At 43.9% G+C, this 25,906-nt stretch overlaps 2 protein-coding genes across 8 annotated transcripts in view; one reads left to right on the top strand and one right to left on the bottom strand.

The window, feature by feature from the left end:
• ARFGEF1 (ARF guanine nucleotide exchange factor 1) overlaps positions 1–18,557 on the top strand; it is a 133,565-nt gene extending 115,008 nt beyond the window's left edge. The window contains exons 30-39 of one of the 2 annotated variants that reach the window (XM_081258320.1): positions 149–278; positions 1,871–2,006; positions 2,089–2,227; positions 2,839–2,911; positions 7,080–7,212; positions 10,888–11,027; positions 12,477–12,645; positions 13,665–13,803; positions 15,114–15,231; positions 17,097–18,557. In XM_081258320.1, the coding sequence (XP_081114446.1) occupies positions 149–278; positions 1,871–2,006; positions 2,089–2,227; positions 2,839–2,911; positions 7,080–7,212; positions 10,888–11,027; positions 12,477–12,645; positions 13,665–13,803; positions 15,114–15,231; positions 17,097–17,261 (1,342 nt within the window). In that variant the 3' untranslated portion in view covers positions 17,262–18,557. Of the gene's footprint in view, positions 1–148; positions 279–1,870; positions 2,007–2,088; positions 2,228–2,838; positions 2,912–7,079; positions 7,213–10,887; positions 11,028–12,476; positions 12,646–13,664; positions 13,804–15,113; positions 15,232–17,096 lie in introns of those variants that run through there. The other variant, XM_081258321.1, reaches the window with a different exon arrangement.
• Positions 18,558–19,657: 1,100 nt separating this feature from the next.
• The window catches only part of CSPP1 (centrosome and spindle pole associated protein 1), a 117,170-nt gene continuing 110,921 nt past the window's right edge, over positions 19,658–25,906 (bottom strand). For 5 of the 6 annotated variants that reach the window (XM_081259013.1, XM_081259014.1, XM_081259015.1 and 2 more), the window contains 3 exons: positions 24,366–24,475; positions 22,388–22,526; positions 19,658–20,527 (listed from right to left, as the gene is read on the bottom strand). In XM_081259013.1, coding sequence (XP_081115139.1) covers positions 20,316–20,527; positions 22,388–22,526; positions 24,366–24,475 — 461 coding nt within the window. In that variant the 3' untranslated portion in view covers positions 19,658–20,315. Of the gene's footprint in view, positions 20,528–22,387; positions 22,547–24,365; positions 24,476–25,906 lie in introns of all 6 variants that reach the window. The other variant, XR_014017836.1, reaches the window with a different exon arrangement.

The raw sequence follows: 25,906 nt of genomic DNA, 5'->3' as shown, positions 1-25,906 counted from the left end.
TCAGTATCATGTGTTAGTTTAAAACCAGTTTTAAACTTTGCTTTCAGTAGCTTTGTGCACTAACTATAAAAACTGTTTTAGGAGGGGGATACTAATGTGGTATGCTTTTTTGTATTATAGCTTTCCTAATTACATTTTATCATTTTAGGGGTTTAACAGTAATGTTTGAAATAATGAAAACTTACGGCCACACTTATGAAAAACACTGGTGGCAGGATTTATTTAGAATTGTTTTCAGAATCTTTGACAACATGAAATTGCCAGAACAGCAGACAGAGGTAAGAGAACATGAGATTTTCATTTAACACAGTGAAGTCAGAAGGTTCTTTTTTTCCCTAATACATTTTAGTATTTCAAATTTAAGCACGGTGAACAGAAAAAAATCCTAGAAATTTTTTCTTTACGGCATTATAATATAGTAGTAAGTCTTTATAAACAATGCAATTTGGGGATAGAAGTGAGTTAATGAATTGGGTTTTGTTTTCAGTGTTTTTGTTGAACTTCCAGTGTCTTTTCCTCATTTTAATGTTGTCACAAGTAAAACATCAGTAGCTCTCCTTAGTATTCATAGGGCTTCTTATTCTGAATTGAAGAAGGAATGCGTGTTTATTTATTTATTTCAAAGTCTTTACTACAGACCAGTTACAGTATGTGTTTCAGTAAGTGTGGGAAAGAACATCAGGTCTTCGTGTTTTGTCCCATATAGTGTATTAAATGCAAATTTGGGGGCCTCTCTGACCTGCACAAAATTTTATTTTAGATCTACAGGTAGACTCTTAAAACATTTTATAAAGTGGACTACGTAGACACATGTTTATGCCCTGGCACAAAACCATGTATAAAAATTACTCCAGGGGCTTCCCAGGTGGCGCAGTGGTTGAGAGTCCACCTGCCAATGTAGGGGACACAGGTTCGTGCCCCAGTCTGGGAAGATCACACATGCCGCGGAGCAGCTGGGCCCGTGAGCCATGGCCACTGAGCCTGCGCGTCCGGAGCCTGTGCTCCGCAACAGGAGAGGCCACAGCAGTGAGAGGCCCACGTACCACAAAAAAAAAAAAAATTAGTCCAGATGAGTCCACTTGAGAAAAATAAAGAAATTACTTACACTCCCTCCCCCTTTTGGGGGGGCTGTGTTGGGTCTTTGTTGCTGCGCGGGCTTTCTCTAGTTATGGCGAGTGGGGACGACTACTCGTTGCTGTGTGCGGGCTTCTCTTGTTGTGGAGCACCAGCTGTAGGTGCATGGGCTTCAGTAGTTGTGATGTGCGGGCTCAGTAATTGTGGCTCGCGGGCTCTAGAACACAGGCTCAGTCGTTGTGGCTCGCGGGCTCTAGAACGCAGGCTCAGTAGTTGTGGAGCACAGGCTTACTTGCTCCTCAGCATGTGGGATCTTCCTGGACTGGGGCTCGAACCTGTGTCCCCTGCATTGGCAGGCGGATTCTTAACCACTGCGCCACCAGGGGAGTCTCCTACTTAGGCCCATTTTATTTTAAACCTATGCTAACCCACTTGGATAAATTCTTGTCATTGCCTTCCTCTATTTTTCTTCCACGTTCTGTCATATTCTGGAGCAAGACCAACTGTTGTTATTAGTGTCAATTGTTTGAAAAGTCATAGCGTTAACAGCCAGACAATGCAGTGATTTTTTTTTCAATAAAACAGTGCAGAAAATAGTTATTTTATATGCAGATGGTTATGGGATAATGAAGAGAAATAGATCAGATATAAAGTTGAGGTGAATGTCACATTCAAGGAGTTTAGTGCTCTGAAAGGAACCTACAGACTTACGTTTTAAATATGGAAACATATTTCTTTGAAATTCTAGTAGTTGATGAATGGCCTGACCTTCATTTAATGACTGTCTCCCCTGTAGAAAGCTGAGTGGATGACAACGACATGTAATCATGCGCTTTATGCTATCTGCGATGTGTTCACCCAGTATTTAGAAGTACTCAGTGATGTACTTTTGGATGACATTTTTGCCCAGCTCTACTGGTGTGTGCAGCAAGGTAGGTCTGTACCAGATAAGTGACACAAAGTGTTAAATGTGACCCTGGTAATACACAAATGAATTGCTCTTTTCTTTTCTAGACAATGAGCAGTTAGCACGATCTGGTACGAACTGCTTAGAGAATGTTGTTATTCTGAATGGTGAAAAATTTACCCTAGAAATCTGGGATAAAACTTGTAACTGCACACTGGACATCTTCAAAACCACAATTCCACATGCGTAAGAAGATTTTATACAACTTTATATTTGTATATTGAATGATGGACATGAAAGGTTTGATAGTAATTAGTGATTTCTCATAACAGAAATCCTTTTTAAAATATCTCAGTGTTCTTTGAATTTGTGTTTATTGCAAATCAGACTCCTGTAAAACCATAACAAGTACATGAATTAAATTTTTTATATACCCAAACTTTTAGTCTCATGATTTAAAATTTGGGTCATAATGAAGTGATTTAATAAGATTTTATTCATCCAGATTAAACCAAGCAGTGGTTCTGAATTGAAAAAAAGAAAATCTCAGCATTTGTTTTAGTTACTGTAAATGTAATAATCTAAAGCAAATTTATTGTATTTTGTATTACAATATTGTAAATACTGTATTTTACGGTTAATTATCATCTTTTTCTAAGGGATAAGTTTGGAATTGAATTGTAGTGGAGTTTTTACTGATTGGGAAACTAAGACATAGTCTTGCTAAATGACTTGATGGCACCTGGATCATTTGTAGGACACCTTGAACTTGCTTCCCAGCTCGTTTCATTTCAAAACATGTTGGATGCGGCGTGCTTCACACTCTCAGTGACTGGTGTGATTTTGGTGTTTTAAAGGCTCTTGACCTGGCGTCCTGCTTCTGGAGAAGCTGCTCCTGCACCTCCGTCTCCTGTGAGTGAAAAACAGCTGGTAAGTTTTAACAGATAAAGCATATATTAAATTACTTAACTATTTGTGGTAAGTATTCTACCGTGGGGCAGATTCTTTTATATGAGCCCAGCTCTTTTAAAAAGATGTCGTAAAATATAGATGGTCTTGACACAGAGTAAAAGGATCTTGAGAGCGCAAGAGGCAGGTGCCAGTTTACATAAGGGTTTACATACCAAGCTGAAGATATTATTGGATGTTATTTTATTTAAACTTTCGACTTTGATATAATTTCACCTTAGAGAAAAGTTACAGAAGCAGTTTAAAGAATTCTGATAGACCCTTCACGCAGCTTATTGGCTTCCTAGATCTGCCATAACAAATTACTACAAACTTAGTGGCTTAAAACAACAGAAATTTATTCTGTCACGGCTCTGGAGGCCAGAGGTCCGAACTCAAGGCGTCAGCAGGGCCACACTCCCTCCCAGGGTGTTTAGAGAGAAGCCTTCTTTGCTTCCTCTAGCTTCTAGTGGCTGCCGACAGCCCCTGGCGTCCTTGGCTTGTACACACATCCCTCCATGTTAACGTAGCTGTGTGAAGCCAAATCTCTCCCTCCTTTCTCCTTTAAGGACACTAGCCATTAGGTTTAGGGTCCTTTCCAAATTCAGAATGATCTCGTCTCAAGATCCTTAACTTTAAAGACTCTGTTTCCATGTAGCCTTCACAAGTACCAAAGGTTAGGACTTGGACTTACCTCTTTGGGGCCACTGTTTAACCCATTATTTATCCTCTGGTGCCCCAAAATTCATGTCTGTCTTTCGGGCAAAGTCATTTATGCCATCCCAACATCCCCGGAGTCTCAACTTAGTGTAGCATCAACACCAAGTCCAAAATGTCATGTAAATATCATCTTATCAAAAGTCCCAGATCTCATCATCTAAGTCATCTAAATCAGGTATGTGGTCTATTCTGGAGCAAAATTTCTCTTCATTTGTGGACCTGTGAACCTGTAGAACAGAGTAACTGCTGCAAAATATAGTGGTGGGCAGGCACAGGGTAAACATTCTCATTCCAGAAGGGAAGCTTGGAAGGAGTAAAAGGGTCACTGTTCCTAATCAAGTTCAAAACCCAGGAGGGCAAATTCATTAAGTTTCAAGGCCTGAGGATAATTTCTGTAGCTTGGTACCCTGCCCTACCTTCTGGGCCCATGGCTTCTCCCTCTGGTGCTTCAGCTTTGCCCTCTGAATCATTCCTCTCTTACAAGTTCCACTTTCCACCCAGTAGTACAACACAATTCAGCCAAGGTTTCTGCAACTTATAACAAAGATCACCATCCTTCTAGTAGCCAATAACACGTTCCTGATTCCCTTCTGAGATCTCACCAGAAACACCTTTTTTTTTTTCAAATAAAGTTATTTATTTATGTATTTATTTTGGCTGCGTTAGGTCTTAGTTGCTGCGCGCGGGCTCTCTCTAGTTGCGGCGAGCAGGGGCTACTCTTCATTGTGGTGCGCGGGTTTCTCATTGCAGTGGCTTCTCTTGTCGCAGAGCACAGGCTCGAGGCGCGTGGGCTTCAGTAGTTATGGCGCGCAGGCTCAGTAGTTGTGGCTCATGGGTTCTAGAACCCAGGCTTAGTAGTTGTGGTTCACAGGCTTAGTTGCTCTGCAGCATGTGGGATCTTCCCGCACCAGGGCTCAAACCCGTGTCCCCTGCATTGGCAGGTGGATTCTTAACCACTGTGCTACCAGGGAAGCCCCAGAAGCACCTTTAATGTTCATATTTCTATCAGCGTTCTAGTCATGACCATATGTGTGTGTGTGTGTGTGTGTGTATGTATATATATATTCTTTAGGATGATGGAAGCTTTCTCTACCAGGCATTATTCCTTCTGAATCCTCACCAGAACTGAGTTTAACATCCATATTTCTACCAACAGTCTCTTCAGGTCAGTTTAGGTTTTTTTCTATTGTACGCCTCAGAACTCTTCTAGCCTCTACCATTACCCAATTCCAAAGCCACTTCCACACTTTTAGGTCTTTGTTATGGCCACACCCACTTCATGGTACCAAAATCTGTATCAGTCAGTGTTCTCCAGTTCCAGAGAAATGGAGCCAGTAGGAGATAACCTACACCTGTGTGTGTCCATATTTATCTATACGTGTGTGTGTGTGTGTGTGTAATATATATATGTATATGTATCCCTATATGTTTTTTCCCCTTAATTTCAAGGAATTGGCTTAAGCAGGTGTGAGGGCTGGCAAGGTTGGAAAGTGTAGGGCAGGTGGGCAGGCTGGAAACTCTTGGGCAGCTGTAGTCCACAGGCAGAACTGCTTTAGGGAAATCTCAGTTTTGCCCTTAAGGCCTTTCAACTCACAGGATGAGACTTGACCCATATTATTGAGGATCGTCTCCTTTACTTACAGCCGTAACTGTAAGTGTTCACCACATCCACAGAATGCCTTCACAGCGACACTTGGAATAGTGGTTAATTGAATAACTGGTTACTACAGCCCAGCCAAATTGACGCAGGAAACTGACCATCACACCAGGTTTCTCAAAGTGTTATCACTGTACTACGTTTGCTTTCTTATTTGCACCTCCCTCTTCTCTCACTCCCCCACCTCCCTGCCTACATTTTTCTGGATTCTTTGAAAATAATTTGAAAATAACACACCCTTTTTTCCCTAAAATTTTTAGTGTGTTTTCCATAAAATAAGTAAATATATATAGTCACGGTGCAGTTAACAAAATGGGGAATTACTATTGAAACAATACTACAATCTGGCTTTATTCAGATTTCTGCTGTTCTCCCACTAATGTTACTGAATTTTAAACCCAGGAAGCCAGAGGTAGCAAATCTATGCCCACTGACCTGATCTGTCCCCCACAGCTTTTTAATTTCTTAACTAATTGTCAGTGGCTAAAACTTAGGTCTCACAGAAGAGCACCACTCTGAACGTGTCTTGAGAACTGTGACATGTGGCATATCGGGCCCGCATTGCTCCGTGACCCTGATCCACTGGAGTTGTTCGTTCATCACAGACTCCACCACTTATGACGTCCTGTTTCCAGCCCAGGATGAGCTTGCTCTTGTTTTTTTGTTTTCCTTAAATTTGGCCCGCTCCCCGCTTGCTCTGGGGGCTTTTGTTTGTGCTCCCTCTGCTGTACAGTGTAGTAGTTTGCAGGGTGGGCTGTGACGCCAGACCCCAAATCAAATCATGGCTCTGCACTGACAAGCTCTACAGCCTTAGCAAGTTACTTAACCTCCTGTTAAAGTGAGTCCTGCGGTGGGAATTAGATCTGCTGCTGCACATGAAGTCGTTAGAACAGCGTGTGCTGGGGCGCGCGCTCGGCGACTCTGCCTGCTGCTGGGCCGATGCGGTGGGCCCAGCGGTGCCCCTCGAGGCTGCTCAGTCTCTTCCTTGGGTCCGTCCGGGAGCTGCAGCTGCCCTGGCTGTGCATCTGGTCTCCTGCTGGAACCAAGTAAAGCTGTAATGTCAGCTACCATATATCGTCTGACACCTCTAGTGTCAAAGGCTTGTTAAAGCGTTAAGGATTTACTGCCAAATCCTTAACAACCTGCAAGGAAAGTGTCATCTCCATTTTCAGATTCCAGATCAGAAAACCTCGGCTCCGGAAGATCCATTGCTTTCCCAAAGGTGACACACAGCTGGAGCCGGGTCTGGAGTGGCTCTGTTGGACTTGAACCTCAGCTTCCCTCCATGTTCTGCTCTCCTAGTTGGTCACCTTCTCACTGACCTTTCTGGTTGATGGTTTCTTGGGTGACAACATCCTATCCTTCCCTAAATGCACCCCTACAAAGCTTTCCTGGGCTCAGCCTACACAAAACTCGCAGAAACCCCTGCCCACCATGTGTGTTTCTGTTTTGATTTCATGACAATTCATGGGTATTGCTGACAAGTGTTTCCATGTAGTGAAGCTTATTAGTACTTCTGTCTCTTGCTCTTGGGTGGTGTCAGGCCTGATCTCAGTGAGGGTCAGAAAGGAAGCTTTTCTCTAAAAGATTATCAGCTCTTATCCATGTGCAGGTAATATTAAATAACTTACCCAGTATGTCCATCATTGCAGTGTGTACAATGTGATTTTCATAGGGACACAATGTAATTTTTTTAAAAGCAGTGTAATAGAAACTATTTTCATCGTTAAGCTTTATTCATTGTACTTAAAATGAATTTTTTTACTTTATTAGGATACGATATCACAGAAATCTGTAGATATTCATGATTCTATTCAGCCAAGATCTGCAGATAATAGACAGCAAGCTCCACTGGCTTCTGTCTCTACTGTGAATGAAGAAGTCAGCAAAATTAAACCCACAGCAAGTGAGTTATTTCTCTTAATAAAAATAAATTGTGTATTTTCTTCTATGTAGGCAAGACATGAAAGTTTTGCTCTTACTTTTATTAACAAACACATACTGTAATTGTGTGGTCACTTCCTTACTGTGTTTGCTCCAACTTGGACAGCCCCCGGCAGATGGTCAGGAACTCTGCTGACACCTACAAGACCGGTTTTTTTCTGCAGTGCTTTTCAGCTGATGTTTGTTTGAAGCACATGGGTCTTGAGAGGAGAGAGGGCGTGGCCAGGGCATCGAGGAGCAAAGCCCTCCGAGCACTGCGCTGCCCCTCCCCTCACTTTCTTCGGTTCTTTTCACAAAATAGGGGAATCCCTTCTGTTTTTTACTAACTTGGTTCACAGAGGAAAGAGGACCTCCTCCCTAGAGGAAAACAGGACAACTTTAATTGCTTTTTAAAATTGAGGTGAAATTCACATAACAAAAGTAACCGTTTTTTTTAAAGTGAACAGTTCGGTGTCGTTTAGCGCATTCCCCACGTTGTGCAGTCACCACTGTATCTGGTTCCAAAGCGTTCACCCCAAAAGAAGCCCCATAACCGTTATGCTGTTGCCCCCACTTCTCCTCTTCCCCAGCCCCTAGCAACCTCCAGTCTGCTTTCTGTGTCTGTGGAGTTGTACATTCTGCACAGTTCATGTAAATGGAATCATACAGTATGACTTTTTATGTCTGGCTTTTATTTAGTATAATGTTTTCAAGGTACATCCACAGTGTAAAATGGATCAGTAGTTCATTCCTTTTTATAGCTAATTGTCCTTTGTATGGATATATACCACATTTTGTTTATCCTTTTATCTGCTGGTGGACATTTGGGTTTGTCGCACCTTTTAGTTATAATGAATAATGCTACTGTGAATCTCTGTGTACAAGTGTTGTTTGATCACCTGTTTTTAATTCTTTTGGGTGTACACATAGGAGCGGACTTGCTGGGTCATAAGATAATTCTGTGAGGAGCCCCTAGAATGTGTTCCGCAGTGGCTGCACCATTTTGTATTCCTACCAGCAAACTGCATTTTTTCCACATCCTCAGAGACATTTCCTCACAGACATTTCCGTTTTCTTTTTCTTTTTAATAATAGCCATTCTAGGGGGTATAAAGTGTTGTCTCATTGTAGTTTTACTCTGTATTTCCCTAATGATTAATGATGTTGAGTATTCATGTGCTTATTGTCCGTTCGCATATCTCCTTTGGAGAAATATTTATTCATGTCCTTTGCTTATTTTTAATTGGGTTGTTTGTTTTTTGTTGTTAGTTGTTAAGAGTTTCTTACGTACTCTGGACGCTACACCCACGTCAGATATATGATTTGCAAATATTTATTTTCTCCTATTCTGAAGGTCTTTTTACTTCTTATTGATAATGATTCTGTGATGTACAAAAGTTTAAATTTTGATGAAGTTCAGTTTATCTGTTTTGCTTATGCTTTTGGTGTCATAGTTAGGAATCCATAGCCAAAGCTAAGGTCATAGAGATTTTCCCCAGGGTTTTCTTTTAAGAGCCTTACACTTGTAGCTCTTACATTTGGGTAATCGATCCCTTTTCAGTTAATTTTTTTCAGGGAATTTTTATTAATCCTAGGTGTTTACATTTGTTTTTGAGGGACGACAGATTTGGTGTCCTCCTTGAAAGGAGCCTCCAGCTTCAGTCACTGTGTCTTGCTCCTTAGAAGGGAGATAGGTGGTGATGAGCGGCCTGTTTGCATTTTTCATTCCTGGGCTCTGGAGCGCAGCTGTCAGGGTCCCTCACAGCTTTGGTCGGCCCTGGAAGGTGCCGTGAGGACACGGCTTTGCTCTCCCTCAGCCCCAAGACTGAACTTACATACACTTCGCTTTGTAAGGGAAGGACGCGGTCCACAGGTTTTTACTTGCCTGATCTGGGATCGTCCCTCGAACGGAGTGGAGAGCGCTGCGCCCCGCCCTTCTGACCTGAGGGCTGGCATTTCCTTCCTTGTGCCGCCCCCTCAAGGTCCTCGAGGAAGAGTTCACTGTGTCCCAGGGGCCCTTCCCTTCGCCCAGGGGACAGTCGTGGTTGCTGTGCCCGTGGGGAGGTGTCGCCGTGACCCTGTGCCAGGGGCAGCTCCCTCCTTCCTTCTTCACGCGCAGAGGCCACCGCTGCCCCAGCTGGGCTCCGCCCAGGGCCCGCCCTCCCCCTTGTTCGTCCTTGCTCAGCTTTGCCCCCGTCCTTGGGTGACCCAGTGAAATGGTCGCCTAATATGACCCTTGGCACTGTCAACCCTTGTGAACGAAATTTGTTCAAATAGGTACCGTCCCCCAAACGTGCAGCTGGTCGTTGCTGATGAGACCAAGTTCCTCCTGCAGCCCCCCGAACTGGGGTGTCTTGGATTTCTTACGTTTTTTGACTTGAGATCTGGTACTAAGAACTAAATGTTCAGTACATCAGCATTTCTGAACACTCTCTGGAAAGGAGTCGTTATGACCTAAATACGAATAACTTTAAGCAAGTTGTTTTGCTATCTCCCCCAAATCCCTAAAACCTGAATTTAACTTGTAGAAATTGGGGAATTCCCTGGTGAGTCCAGTGGTTAGGACTTGGCGCTTTCACTGCCATGGCCCGGGTTCAGTTCCTGGTCGGGAAATTAAGATCCCACACGGCCAAAAACAAAACAAAACAAAAAAACTAACTTCTTGAAACTGGTGCCAGAAAAGGGAGTTTGTAATAATAGCAAAGTGGGAAAAAACTGAAGGACTGTCCAGTCGTCCAGTGCTGGAGCCGCTGCCCTGAGGCCAATGGACAGGCAGCGCCCTCGCCACGGGCGGCTGTGCAGGTGCCGAAGAGCCACCCTGAGAGCCGACCTTGGGGCTGGGCCAGCGCTGCCGGGTCTCACAGCTCCTCAGCTGTTGAGTCGTCGCTCTGAACCTTGCACTTATTTCTACGTTTGCTTACCCAATGGCCAGTGAAGTGGAAACCCTTCCATGATCATGTCTCTCCTTAAGGAAACGGCCCGTCGAGCACAGTCGTTCAGGCCAGAGGGACGCAGTGCCTGAGCACCGGTTGCTTCCAGTGTGCTTACTTTTATGGTCACGCACTCAGCGGAACTCTTCATAGACTTCTGTGCTTATGAATCCCTTTGGAAACATGGGGTCATTTTAGTTACAGCTACCCACCTGGATCCGAAGAAAACATGTGCTCTGGTTGACCCACAGTGTCGTCCCAGTGGTCAGAGTTCTTGTCTGCCCCTCACTTCCTGCCTCACAGATCTAGCTCCCCTTGTCTTCTTCTGGTTGAGGATTTTGTATTACCTATAGTTAAAGGTCAAACTTGGGTTTGCAGTAAATGCTATTAAAATTGTAGCTTTTAATCCATTTGATACATTTTATTGAGGAATAATTATTAAGTCTTAAAATTTGTAGTGGAACCTTCTTGAACATATTCACTGTTCTAAGTCATTTTGAATATTTTTGTTTACTTAAAAAGGTAATTTTCTAAGGCTTTTCTAAATATCGATTAAATGAAGCTTTTACTGAGTAGTGCTTATGTGCAGAAGCAGGCTATCCTCAGTGTGATGTGTGCAGGTTACCTTCATACGTGTTAATGTTTCCTTAGCATTGTAATGTCATAGAAATTATAAAGGATTCAAAATAATTTTTGTTTGCATGTGCATTGGGGTGGGTTTCCTCACAGAATTTCCAGAACAAAAATTGTTTGCCGCCCTGTTGATTAAATGTGTTGTGCAGCTGGAACTCATCCAGACCATCGACAGCATCGTGTTCTTTCCCGCCACAAGTAAGAAGGAGGACGCGGAAAACTTAGCCGCAGCGCAGGTGAGCGGGTGCGAGGGCCACTGCTCGTTGTTGAATGGGGAGTTAGCGCCACGGTCTGGGCTGCAGAGCAGAGGTCAAGCTAGAGACCATCGCCACATAGATGCCATTTTAAACCGTGGGACTGACGAAGTGGACAGAGCTGGGAGGAGGGTCAGGGCCCGAGTGGGGGGCCTCCGTGGTTTAGAGCGCAGGTGATGAGGCAGGTTCTTGTCCTCTTGCCTGAGGACAAGAGCCAGGGAGGCAGGGGGAGACCGGGAGACAGTGCTGCCCTGCAGGTCAGATGAGGAGGGTGTCCTGAGAAGAAGGGTGTGATCAGCCCCGTCAGATGCTCCTTAGGGCAGGTGAGCAGCCACCCGACAGTTGCCCTAGAGAATTGCTCCAGCAATTTGGTGGACTCTGGCTGACCCTGACGTTGTGTTCAATTGTAATGTTGATACAAAAGCATTGTTAAGATGGGTACACGAGAAGAGAGGAATTGCAGACGGCAGATATCCATAAGTCTGTCAAGGAGTTCCGCTGTTAAGACAGGGTACAGAGGAATGGGCTAATCGCTGGGGGAGGATGAGGGGCTCAAGAGAAGGAAGGGTTCGCTTTGTTTGGTCACTAAGGTTGGCAGTATGGCAGCCCGGAAAACTCTCCTCCGGGAGAGAGAGAGAGACAGTGCAGAAGAGGGAGGGACAGTTGCTAGAGCGTCTTTCAGAGCGAATGGGGGGGGGGCGCCTGGAATAGAAGCACAGACAGTTCGCGATCGTAACAGGAGGGCACGCAAAGCGGGTGGGTTAGAAAGTCTCGGCACGTTGGTCTGTCTGGTGGCCGGAGTCTGTGGGAGATTCTTGTGTTTTCTCACTGAGATAGAAGCAAAGTCATCTACCAGGTGAGGCTAGGAAGAAAGTTTTAGGTCCTTGAGGAGAGAAGAGAAAAACGCGAGTGAGGCGTCCAGCAGAGTGGGCTGGGAGGGCGTGGAGGCATTGCAGGGCAGCACCCAGAGCCCCTGGATTTAAAGAGAAAGCCTGCTTTTCTCCAGTCGTGTGTATTGTGCGGTACAACGTAGTAGGCGGTTTTGCCAGCCAGTTACTGAAAAGAGGAGGTGAGGGGTTATGCACGAGAACATTTATACTCACAGTCCCTGGCCTCAAACTGGTGAAGAGAAGCGAGGACGTGGGGAGGGCGAGGAACGGGGTGGGGCGGGGGGGGAGAGGCCGGGTCTGGTGGGTGCAGAGCTCTGTGGTCAGGAACGGTGGGGAGGGAGCTGAAGGCATTGGGGGCCACCAGGATGCACAGGATGAAGCTTCTGGAAGTTGAATAGCAAAGGGTGGACCCTTTCTGTTGAGGCAGCACAGATGAAGTTCTGTGGCTTTTGCTCATAAAACGGGTCTTCGGGGAGCCCTGAGATCTAAATTCACTGACCTGTGACTGGGTGCATGTGCTGCGGTGGTTTGTTTCCCGAAGAGAGATGCCGTGGACTTTGACGTTCGAGTTGATACTCAGGACCAAGGAATGTATCGCTTTCTAACATCGCAACAACTCTTCAAGCTGCTGGACTGCTTGTTGGAGTCACACAGATTTGCAAAAGCATTTAACTCCAACAATGACCAGAGGACGGCTCTGTGGAAGGCGGGTAAGCTGTGGATGGGGTCCCGTGCCTGCCCAGTGAACCGCGCCGCCGTACCACAGGCCTTTCTCTGGTGTATAAAAAGCCAGGTAGCTGCCTGGGTAGATGGGTCTCTCCCGTGTTTAGTCAGACAACTGTCTTTCGTCTTGTTTACCCGGTCTGGGCCCTCCTGTCGACACCGGCTGCGTGTGGCAAGCGGCCCTCTCCTGAGGCCAGACCTCGGAAGGGAAGTGCAGGGCTTTGAAGTGGGAGGTGGATTTGTTTTTGAACACGTTGGAAAATTTAAGTAAAAAACAAGCTTTATAATAATTTTACTGACATAGTTGATTTTTTATTTAAGAAATAGTTACTTGGTGCCTATTAGGTGCAAAATGGTGCCAGAGAGTGAGAGGCTGCAGACATGCAGGAAAAAGGAGGAAGAGCTGCCGTTCCTGAAACACCAGACTCTTCTGGCAGAGCGGGGGATGCCCTACGTTTGCGTGACTTAGTTTATCCCCAGTGTCTCTAGCTCCTCATTAAACCCACCCAGGCTTTGTTCATTCTGCCCCGTTCACAGCCTCACTTCTGTAAGGAGTAGTCCGTACTTACCTTTTCCCCTTTATTCAACCCAAGTTACTGTTCCTGACAAGGTCACCAGGCTCTTCACTTCCCCAGGCTCCTCCCCCCCACCACCCGCGCCGGGCTGCTCACCTTTGGCCCATTCTCCCCACTGCGGGGGTGTGGCCCGCGCAGGCTGCCCAGAGCTGAAGTGTGTCTCCTTTGAAGAGTTGCGCCTTCCCAGGCAAAGCTGTTCTGTATCTCGGGTCCCCAGCTTGAGGGGAGGGAGTTCTAAACGCAAAAATACCCGACTAGGCACCTCCCCCGCCTCCCCGCACAGGTTCCAGCGCCTTCTCCATGTGACCCTGACCCCGTGGAGGGCGCGAGGCCTGGGCGCCACGGCTGGACGCACACGGGCTCCACGCGGGCTGTTTTGCCTCCACGTGAGATGCGTCTCCTCCCTAACGCGGCCCTTCCCCCTTCTGCAGGCTTCAAGGGCAAATCCAAGCCCAACCTTCTGAAGCAGGAGACGAGCAGCCTGGCCTGCGGGCTGCGCATTCTCTTCCGGATGTACATGGACGAGAGCCGGGCCAGCGCCTGGGAGGAGGTCCAGCAGAGGCTTTTAAAGTAAGACTCGGGGCTGGATTTCCGGCTTCGGCCCATGCGGCTCGGTTCAGAGCGGGAAGGGCCGCGCGGTGTGTGGGGGGCGGGGATGGGGATGGACACACACCACCGAGTCCGCAGCCCTGCCCGGCCAAGCGGATACCTTGGGGCCAGAGGAAGAGATTGTGGAACTTAAACAGTCTTACAGACGAACGTGCTCTCACACAGTTGGTGAGATGCAAGCAAATTACGTCCATTTTTGCTGCTACAGGACAAAGGAGCAAGTTCTATGTCTTAAAATTTTCAAACGTTGTAATTTTTAGGCTTTTCTTCATGCCATAGATAGCTCTATTTTTACAAGCCGATCCATCTGTGAATGTGAAAACCTGCCTGCCTGCATTTAGTTTGAACAAGTGTGTGGAGTTTCTATTGATGTTTTGTTTGCACTCCATTTTTACTTCATGACACGTTAAGATTCTGTCCTTTAGAATTTAAATTCACGCTAAGAATGAAACATGCCATTCAGAAGGAATACTGCTGTTTACATTGTTTTTATTTATTTATTTATTTATTTTTGGCTGTGTTGGGTCTTCGCTGCTGCGCGCGGGCTTTCTCTAGTTGCGGCGAGCGGGGGCTACTCTTCACTGCGGTACGCGGGCTTCACATTGCGGTGGCTTCTCCTGCTGCGGAGCTTGGGCTGTAGACGCACGGGCTTCAGTAGTTGTGGCTCACGGGCTCTATAGAGTGCAGGCTCAGTAGTTGTGGATCGCGGGCTTAGTTGCTCCGCGGCATGTGGGATCTTCCCGGACCAGGGCTCAAACCCGTGTCCCCTGCATTGGCAGGCAGGCTCTTAACCACTGCGCCACCAGGGAAGCCCCTACATTGTATTTTTGTGTCCTCCTGGGGGAATAGATGTTTTCAGAGACCAATTAAATTCATTTTAGAATGCCAGGCGGCCACCTGGGCTCTGTTTCCCCATCTTGCTGATGAGACTGTTAAGGCCCAGAAGCATCCCGGTCACAATGCAGGAGGGGAAGGGTCACCCCAGGTTTCAGCCCAGGTCTCCTGATGCCAAGCCTGTACGCGCTCCTGCACGGTGGCTTTGCATTCAACGAAACTTGGAAACTGTGCGTTTCCTGGTAAGCTGCAGTGGCTTCTTCTGATACCTTTTTTTGGATAACGTATAAATGTTTATGTTGACACTCCAGTTAATGTAAACACATGGAGTCTGGCAGGTTCCTAAGAGCCACGCCCTCCTCGTCTCAGCTGTTCTCTCTGAATGTCATACCAGCAGGTGTGCGAGCATGTGTGACAGGGAACCTTTTCTGTTCCAGTGTCTGCAGTGAAGCCCTGAGTTACTTCCTTACCCTCACATCGGAAAGTCATCGGGAAGCCTGGACTAACTTACTGCTTTTGTTTCTCACTAAAGTCCTGAAGATCAGCGACAATAGGGTAAGTATGGCACCCGGCGCCTCGCTGGCATCCGGGCTGCGGCCCCCACTGCTCGCACCTCACTGGCGCTCCCTGCTCCCTCCTCACCCCGATTCTGTAGGGGTTCAGTAGGGGAGGGATCCTAAAGACACCCTGACCCGCGACTCGGGTTCCCGCACATGGTCAACTCCCATCCTGCCCCCTGAAGTCTCTTCTGCCCCATTTTCAAAACTGCTGACCAGGGCTTCCCTGGTGGCGCAGTGGTTGAGAGTCCGCCTGCCGATGCAGGGGACGCGGGTTCGTGCCCCGGTCCGGGAAGATCCCACATGCCGCGGAGTGGCTGGGCCCGTGAGCCATGGCCGCTGAGCCTGCGCATCCGGAGCCTGGGGGCCGCGGCGGTGGGAGGCCCGCGTACCGTACAACAAAAAACAAACAAAAAAACTGCTGACCAGCCTTCCCTCCATCCGCCCCCGACCACGGCTGCTGCGTCTGGGCCCCAGGCCTGTGCTCCAGGCTTCAGCCATTCCTTTGGCACTTTGATTTGTTCCATGCGACCCAGAGCATCTAGTGAATGGGCCATAAACTCATTTAAGACTTTTAAGCCAGTAGAAATAAAGATGAAATATAAATGTATAGCAGTGTGTGTGTATATATATATATTATATATATATATATATATATATAATATATATATAGTTTTCAGAAATACGCATTTCACTCTTTAAAAAATCTAGCAACTTTCAGCCCACGTAAATGGAAACGGGCTACTGTGATCCCTGAATAGGTTTAAAAATGCCTAGTCCGGTGGCCTGAATTTTGACACGTCAGGCCATGGTGGTGTTTGGGACCCCGTAGAGGCCATGTAATGCTACTTGGTGCCCCACAGATAGCCATCCCAAGCCGCATGCTCTGTCCACGTGTGTATCCCTCTGACCCGTGGGCCAGGTAAAGCTTGGAGAAGTAACTTAAGGCACCAACAGCCAAGTGGCCGAGAAGGACTTCCCACCCATCTGCTTTATTCCACAGTTTGCTTTCTGACCACGGTGTGTCATTACTGCTTACTTGTAACTTGTGGGGTGCGGAGAGCAGAAAAGGACAGAAAATAGGCGACTAGTATCCAGAGGTTAAAGAACTACAGCAAAAATACAAAGTGGATCAGTTGAACTATAAATATGGAATGTATAATCTTTGCCTGGAGACCTCATATTTTGTATTGCAGTATTAGGTAGAATTTTCCCTAAAAATTAAAATTTTATTTACCAAATAAAAGATGCAGTTTCAATACCCCATAGCTTATAAAAACTCAGCTGTGGTTCTTGCTTGGCTTCCTTCTTTTGCTTATTACCCAGGGAAAACAATGATAAATACTAAACGTTTGTCGTACGTTTGTCAAGGAAATGTAATGGAAAATGTTTTTCAAAATAAGGATAGATTGGGCTTCTCTGGTGGTGCAGTGGTTGAGAGTCCGCCTGCCGATGCAGGGGACACGGGTTTGTGCCCTGGTCTGGGAAGATCCCACATGCCGCGGAGCGGCTGGGCCTGTGAGCCATGGCCGCTGGGCCTGCACGTCCGGAGCCTGTGCTCCGCAGCGGGAGAGGCCACAACAGTGAGAGGCCCGCGTATGTATGTATGTATGTATGTATAAATAAATACATACATACATACATACATACATACATACATACCAAGTGAATAATGTATGTATTAAGTTTTGAACACTTCTCAGTCTTTCAATTGCATGATCAATAATCACTGCTTTATGCAGACGCGTCTCCGGTCTTCACCCATCAGGGCGTTGCCCCCAAGTGGGTTGCCTCTCAAGGCACTTTGAGGTTCTGTGGTTTGCAGTGCAAGCACTACTAACAGAGAAATTCGTTTCCCCCCAGTTTAAAGCTCACGCATCATTCTACTACCCTCTCTTATGTGAAATTATGCAATTTGACTTGATTCCTGAACTTCGTGCTGTTCTTAGAAGATTTTTTCTGCGAATTGGAGTAGTTTTTCAGATATCACAACCACCTGAACAGGAACTTGGAATAAACAAGCAATGATGGGAAGTTAATATTTTTCTGTTGGCGTTTACATCCCTCCGTTCTTCAAAAGGACCCCGGAGCTGAGGTTTCCTACCTGAAAAATGGTTTCTCTGAATTGCAGTGTCTAAGGGTTACTGATAAAGAAGCTTAGAACTTCAGCTCGAACCTGCAGCGCTCCAGTCCCTTTTTGTAACCTGATGGATTGTTTGTCGTGTTGGGTTCACAAGCTTTTTTTCTCCACAGTGTCAGCTTATATGCTCACGTGTCCTTCCCTGTCCTCAGTGGCAGGGAGAGCCCCACATATTTCTGGCAGGTGTGGAAGTGAAACTTACCCAAAGAACTCTAGATGTAAAGATTTGAACTTCTGCAAGAAGTACAACTCAGGAGAGCTGTATTTTGAAGGATAAAATGTTTATAATTGGGGGTTGGGGGGAGAAGAAGAAATTATTGTTCATGGTAAAAGATATTAAGCAACTATGGTATTCTTATTCTGAAGATTTTTGCACACTCAGGCTATCTGAGATACTGGTAATCATCCTTCTGTGAAAAATTGTACAGAGATGCAGGTCTGTAAGATAACAATCTTAAACATTATATAGTTCTTCCTGCACTGTTCTATTTTATTTCTTTATTTTCTTATTCATTTGCTAAGTACCTGAGATATTTTGTCAAATGCACTAAACATTTGGGTTGAGCTTTTTGTCTTTTATTTTGTGGGGATTTGGGTTTTGCCCTTTTTCGGGGGTGATTACTTTGAGGGTTTCACAAGCCCAGAAGCTGTTGTGGCTGACACCTGTCATGATCTACAACAAAGAAGGTAGAAAGTATCCCTGCCGACATACATAACCACCTGTAATACACTCCTCTTCGGGCTTTTACAGATGAGCCGTTAAGACGGAACGTGGTCCTTCGTGGACCGAAGCTTGAATCACTGCAAACTGACTCTCGGTCGCTGTCACGTCCGTTTCTGTTTCCTTTGGGTGGCGGGGCCTGATTTAGACTTTACTCTCCGTACAGAATGTAATGTTGAATATATTAAAATAACAAATCTGGCATGGTTTGGGGAGGTTAGATTTACTGGAAATGTGTTCATACTGTGAATTGTGCTCTGATGGTTAAACAAAACGACAGGACTGTCAAGCATTCCGTATTAACAGTGGATGTAGAAAATTTTTTCAGATGGATAAAATGTATATGGTACAGATGTAAAGTTTTCTATGTAAAAAAATTCTGTACAACTTTCTGTACAATATTGATTCTCATCTGGCATATTCTAATCAGGTTATAGGTCAATAAAGTTTTTGGATTATTTCATCAGTGCAATCAAAACCTGTGTAATCCACAGCCCCATGTTTCATTGACTTTTTTTTTTTTTTTAATTAAAAGCCATGCAACTAGGGAAAGGATATTCTCATTCACAGCTACATGTAAATGTGTTCCTTAGTTCTGATAGTTTCTTTCCAGCTTCTGGCATTAGAGCCTCCGCCATATCCTGCTTTCTGAACTATAGGCTATTCATAATTTAATATTTTGTGTATTTATTAACCCAGACTAAGGCTGCACTATTTGAATCCTGAGAGAAGGAGCTAAAGTTGAAGTTAACTTTGGAGCAGTTTACAGGCTGCCATCGTGTGTCCTCGGAGTCCAAGATGAGTGGTACAACAGCATGAAAAGGAAAATAGAACATGTCAAGACGACTATTTATTTTGATGGTTGTGTTAAAAAACAGGAGATGTGTTCAGTCTTTGCTGTAGCATCTCTTAGATCATGAGTAGTCACTGTGAACAGAGCATTTATAAGTGCACTACCTTTATTACCCCCAAGATACAGCCCTGCTCAAGCCCAGCTGGATGCTAGAGCCAGGAGCCACCGTGACCTTCTGGCCTATCTGAGGGTAAGTGTTTCAAATGACCTGGCGATTTGTTACTTTATGGTATCATATCAGGACTCTTCTCTAGCAGAGAGAGAGGCTTTCATATTACTTTCAGATGACGATATAAGAAGAAAAATCTTAAAATAAATGATTCGATTACAAACGTTAGCATGCAATTTACATGCAGCTGAAATTCAAACTATCAGAAGTTTCACACTTGAGGTAGACCGATCTGATCTTGTGTCCCATTACTTACATCAGTGGAAACGTGCAATCGATACCTGGGGGTGTTCTTAGCTGTCAGTCACGGTGCTGGACTCTAAGAATTATTTCCAAGAATTTGAATTAGTCTTTACCTTTTTAAAGGCACCTCTTAGGGAGGGAGTGATTGGAAAAACTAACTCACCCAAGGGTCCACAGTGGTGCGGCAAGGATTCCAATCCCCATCCTTTACCCCCGGGTGTTCCTGCCTCTCTTCAACTTCTAGAACACCTTGTCTAGAAACCTCAATTCCAGTTAAAATAAGAAATTGACATTTGTAATAAAAATAATTTATTTTTATCAAGAAGTACTTAAATCATATAAATAGCAAACGTAATGCCTTCATTGGCACAAAAATAGAGGCAGAAAGATGTGACACTTAAGAGCATGGCTCACGGGAATATAATCATTAACAACTCCCATCATTTATACTGAATCAGTAGTCAATAAATGACATGGAAATAAGCACATTTGATTCTCTCATTACATAGCAACAGCTATAACCAGTATATTTACTAAATGAAAAATTATTCTGAATAGTGATAACAATAGCAAATGTACATATGACAAAGTATTCTGGTTTTACAGTACTGTTAAGACACTTGTGTTTTATTCACCTTATCTTACTGACAAGCAGAATTTTAAATAATGCACATACGGTAGTTGATTCCAAGAGCTCATTACCATCCTGATTTATGGCAAAATTTGTGCAAAAGTAATTCTATACAATTCTACATTATATAAATTAATAATCATGTCCTTTTATTTATATACATACTATACATCATATACATCATCATGGAAAAAAGTACACCTTATATACAGATGGAACATAAATAACTGCCAAGTATGGGCCAAAAGTAGCACATACCATTAAGGTTCAGATTTCACATTCCTTTCACCTTCAAAGGCACCACTGGGTCCAGCACAGATTGATTTTAACCGTGTGCAGTAGACAGGCCCTGCCAAGTGGAAGTGCCTGGTTTTACAGGAACCTGCTGCTGCTCCTGCCTCAGCTGCTCTGCCATGAATCGTTTCAGCGTTTCTGAGGTGCCCGGGCGGAGCCAGGGCTCAGATGCTACAGAGTTCGATCCGTCATCACCCACGTGCTTCATGATGTCATCAGGGTCAACCAGTGAACTCTCATCATCTAACGGAGGCAAAAGAGACATGACTCAGGTAACACGGGCGGCAGGCAGGTCATGTGAACAGAGGTCTCCTGTAGTCTAACCCATTAGAGCTCTGCGCTTCCCCACAGTACTGTGTTCTAAACTGTCCTGTTTTGTTCAGACTTCCTCCTTTTAGAGGTAGGAAAGCAAACCCTGGAACAGAAATGATAAACGATCAACTGACCAAGGTGACTCCATGGTACTGGTACCAGCACCCAAAGGGACTCAAGGATAGCAAAGGAGATGGCACCAAATGTTGACTGTAGAAGTGTCAGCAGCCTTACTCTGTCACCTGAGGGATGCCATGCAAAACTTTGTTTTTAATTTAGCAAGGTTTTGGAAATACTCCTAGCCTATTGACTATAACACTGCTTCGAGGAAATAAGGTCATTCTAGGAAAGCATTAGACGGGATGAAATTACTTCCATTCTTATACCTTATCTAAGAGGCTGTGTTTACTCCATTAAGAGATATAGCTCTTACGCTGCATTCTTTTAACTGGTTATACTCAACTTCTATATCTGTATTTTACTTATTAGATAATAATAATAGGAAAATCTGTCTTCCTATCCTGTGATGTCAATTTCTCTGTTTTTTTAAATTACATCTCCTGGTCTCTGAAGGATTATTACCTCAGCAAAGGGACATATGCACTCAATGTAATGAGTAATCAATCCACATCGTACCAAAAAGCTCCTGTTTGAAAGGACAATGTTAAAAAAACAAAAATGTTTAGAAGTTGAAAGCCTTCTGAAAAAGAGGAGAGTTTTCAGATGGTCTATTTTCTCTCAAGTATATCCCTGTTAAATATTAATTGAACTTATTGGTTCTAAAAGAAATTGAGGAATAGGTAATTCCTAGTACAGATTAGAATGCCTTTTAGCCAAAAAGAAAGCATTCCTTTCCCACTGTCCACAGTTTTCCAGGTATGATATGAAAAGTACTGCTCTATCAGTTTACCATGTTTGCTGGTATTTGGTATGAAATTACCACCATCAGAATGCATGACATCTTACTCCTAGAGACTGAGTATAGTTTTAAATTAACAAATATTAATCAAAAAAAGATCTTAAGAAAACTGCTATTAGAAAATTATTGTAATGAAGCTTAACACAATAAAGAGAATTGTCCGAATAGACCACCTCTGCTATTTGCTAAAGCGAATTAATAAGGCTTATTACTCTAATATTGTCCCGTTATCCTAATGACTAACAGCATCTCCATAAGGAAGCTGGCCTCGGGCTGGCAGAGGCGCTCGTTAGTTGCCCGAGGAAGCATCCTGCCTGCCTGTGCTCAGTGATGAGCTTTAACCTGCTGTTCACCAAAGCAGTGAGAGACGGCAACGCCCAGCATGATGAGAAGACTATACTTGGACTTAAAGCAAAACATACCTATTTTCTGTTTATGTACAGAAGGCCAAGTAAAAAGGTAAAAAAGTTTTCTTTGTAGTACTACACATTTATAATAGACGGGTTACACAAAGAACTCAAGGTTTTAAAGTTGACTTCTGATAATCTCTCACTTCAGTAGGGAAGCGAGATGCCAATACTAATCAACATTTTCCCTGCTGAAAGCAAAGCCCGGATATATTTAATACACAGAAACTTATCTGTTTAGAATCCACTCAAAAAAGGGTACCCCCTCTGGTAGAAAGAATCTGATGCAAAATTAATCCTTTGTCCTGTTTTTGCTGAATAGCTACTGTGTTCTTCTAGGCCCTACAACTCAAGGGCTTTCAAAACTCATTTCCTCTGTCCCTCAGCCATTAGTGAAAACTTCCACGAAGCAGGTTTAAGAGTTCTCACAGAATCTGCTGTTGGCTATTAAACTTGGCCATTTACCTGTATTAACAGGCTTATTCTGAAGTTCATTCAGTTTTCGCATTCGTTCCTCGTTTCTCATTCTAAGTTGATCGATATGTACACTGGATACAGATTTTAAAGAGAGACCATCAGGTGATACGTTAGGATGACTGTTATCCTGTAATTAAGAAAAGAGAACTTAAGAAACGATCATTAATGTGAAATATGTTCAGAATAAACCAGTGAGTCAAAACAGGTTCTTGCCCTTGATAAATGTATAGTGTGATGAACAAAATAAAACAAATGAAAATCTGTATAGCATTTATATTCCTAACTCCTGATGTTTATCCATGCAGGCTTAGATGAAGGTATAGCATTTGTGATAACATATAAATGCTGCCAGACTGGATAAAGGTGGGGAATTATAAAACACAAAAGGAAAAATACTGCAACGTAGGGGCTAAGAATCAGTCCAGCTATAAAATCAAGACGGGAGGCTTCCGTCTTGTGGCACAGTGGTTGAGAATCCGCCTGCCAGTGCAGGGGACACGGGTTCGAGCCTTGGTCCGGGAAGACCCCACATGCCGCGGAGCCACTAAGCCCATGCGCCACAACTACTGAGCCTGCATTCTAGAACCTGTGAGCCACAGCTACTGCAGCCTGTGCACCTAGAGCCCGTGCTCCGCAACAAGAGAAGCCACTGAAATGAGAAGCATGTGCACCGCAACGAAGAGTAGCCCCTGCTCACTGCAGCTAGAGAAAGCCCATGTGCAGCAACAAAGATCGAACGCAGCCAAAAATAAAATAAATTTTTAAAAAAATCAAGACAGGGTAGTACTGGCATAAGGATAGACATAATAGATGAATGGAACAGAAGAGTCCAGAAATAAGCCCTTATTATACTTATGGGCAAAAAGGCCAATAAAATTCACTAGGGGAAGGAAGAGTCTTTCCAACAAATGGTACCAGAATAACAATATCCACGTGTAAATAAATTTGGACCCCTATACCTCACACCATTTGCAAAAATTAGCTTAAAGTGGATTCACTGATTTAACTTTAAGAGCAAAAACTATAAAGCTCTTAGAAGGAAATACAGAAGTAACTTTCATGATCTTGGGTTAGGCAATGGTTTCTTAGATACGACACCAAAAGCACAAGCAAAAAAAGAAGATTGATAAGCTGTACCTCTGTCAAGATTAGAAGCTTCTGTGTTTCGATGGACACCATCAAGAAAATATCTGCAAGTCACATATCTAATATAGGACTTGTACCCCGAATCTATAAAGAACTTAGGACTCAACAATAAAAAGACAACCTGATTTGAAAATGGGCAAAGGATTTGAATAGACCTGTCTCCAGAGAAGATAGACAAATGGCTAAGAAGCACAAGAAAGGATGCTCAACATCATTAATCAGGAAAATACAAATCAAACCCACAATGAAGTATCACTTTACACTCGCTAACAAATGTTGGCCAGCCTGTAGAGAAACTGGAACCTTCATAGACTGTTGGTGGGAATGTAGAATGGTGCAGCCACTTTGGAAAACAGTCTGGCAGTTCCTCAAAATGTTAAATGTAGTTAGTATGTAACCCAACAATTCTACTCTTAGGTATGTGTGTGTACACACACACACACACACAAGCAAAAGAAATGAAAACATTATAAAATTTGTACACAAATGTTAAAAGCAGTATTCATAACAGAAAAAGTGTGAACAACCCAAATGTCCATCAACTGTTGAATGGATAAACAGTAGTGGAATATCCATACAATGAAATATTATTCAGCAATAAAAGGAATGTTACAGATAGGCTGTAACTCAGATGACCTTTTGAGTCCAATAACCTGCTCACGGTCATCCAGCATTTGGTGGTAGAGCCTAGGTTCAGACCAATGTCCACCTTATTCCAGAGCAAGTTCTCTCTTTATTGGACTACACCAATTTAGCATGGGTCAGAACCCAGACCTCTCGTTCCTAAACTCGAAAAAAGAAAAGGACATATCATACGTACAAAGTCAAGTCCTTTCAGTTTGTTCCTCCTGCGCTCCCTCGCAGAGGGCAGCTGTGATGGCAGCGGGAGGGCATCATCCTCAATGGCAGGATACGTCTCGCCGTACGCACCTAGAGGCCACACAGGGAGAAGCCTTAAACATCCACCATTTCACACCTTTTTATTCAGAGCTAAACCAAGACTGTCTTTTAATAGCTTTATTAAGATGTTATTTACATATAGTAAAATCCACCCACTATAAATGTACATAGTTCAGTGATTTTTATAGAATTGCACAATCACTACAAAGTTTTACAACATTTCTGTCAGCTCAAAAAGTTCCCCTGTGCTCACTGGCAAAATCACTCCCTACTCCCACCTGCCAACCCCATGTGAACACTGATCTGCCTTCAGTCTGGAGATTTACCATTCCTGAGATTCCATATAAATGGAATTATACAATGTAATATTTTGTGTCTGTCACTTAGCATAATGTGTTTGAGGTCCATCTATGTGGTACTGTGTATCAGTACAGTTGACCCTTGAACAACATGGTGATTGGGGATGCCGACCCCCTGTGCAGTTGAAAATCCACATACTGCTATCTGCCTCAAAAACAAAGGAAATGATAAATGACTCACCCAAGGGCAGGAAGCTGAAACTGTGTGGACTGAATCAGGACTCAAACCCCTACTTCTAAAGATTCCAAATACTGTGATCTCTAATCAAACACAGACTTCCCCCACACTTAAAGATCTGTAAAATGGAAATACAGGTACTATATTTATTGAAAAAACTCTGTTCAGTGGACCTATGCAGTTCAAACCCATGTTGTTAAGGGTCAACTGTAGTTCTTTTCTGTTTTTTGTTGTTGTTTTTACTGCTGAGTAATACTATGCCATATGGATCTATCTCACTTTGCCCATGCACTCACCAGTTGATGGACATTTGAACTGTTTTTCGTTGGAGATTATTAATGTTACTATGAATGTTCATGTACATGTCTTTTTGTGGCCATACGTTTTCATTCCTTTGGGGTATATTCCTAGGAGTGAAATTGCTGGGTGTTATGGTAACCATGTTTTAGCATTTGGAGGAGGTAGAACCATTTCACATTGTAAGAAGGTTCTAGTGTGCCCACATCCTCACCAACACCTGGAATTGTCATTCTTTTGGATCACAGCCATTCAAAGTGGGCCAACAGCCTATTTGACCATGGAGATGAATGTTATTACTTAAAACATTTAGAATTTTTTCCCCAACTTTATTTTGAAAAAATTAAAACTTAAGGAAAAGCTATAATACAATGAATACCTAAAGTCACCATTTCTTATTTTGCCACAATTAGTTTATAACTAGAAACAGTGGCGGGGAGGGGGTGGTGGTTACTTTTTGCAGAACCAGTAAGCTGCAGGCATCATGACACTGTCCCTAAATCCTTCATCAGGCGCCATCTAAGAACAAGGGCTGTCTCTTCCACAGCTACAGTCTGATTACCACATTCAGGAAATGGAACATTGATAAAATACTATCATTTAATATATAATTGATATTCAAATTTC

This window comes from Mesoplodon bidens, assembly GCF_964165515.1.
Source record: "Mesoplodon bidens genome assembly, chromosome: 16".
Lineage (NCBI taxonomy): Eukaryota > Metazoa > Chordata > Mammalia > Artiodactyla > Ziphiidae > Mesoplodon > Mesoplodon bidens.
The sequence above is the reverse complement of the archived record's forward strand: the minus strand, read 5'-3'. Positions and strand labels throughout refer to the sequence as shown.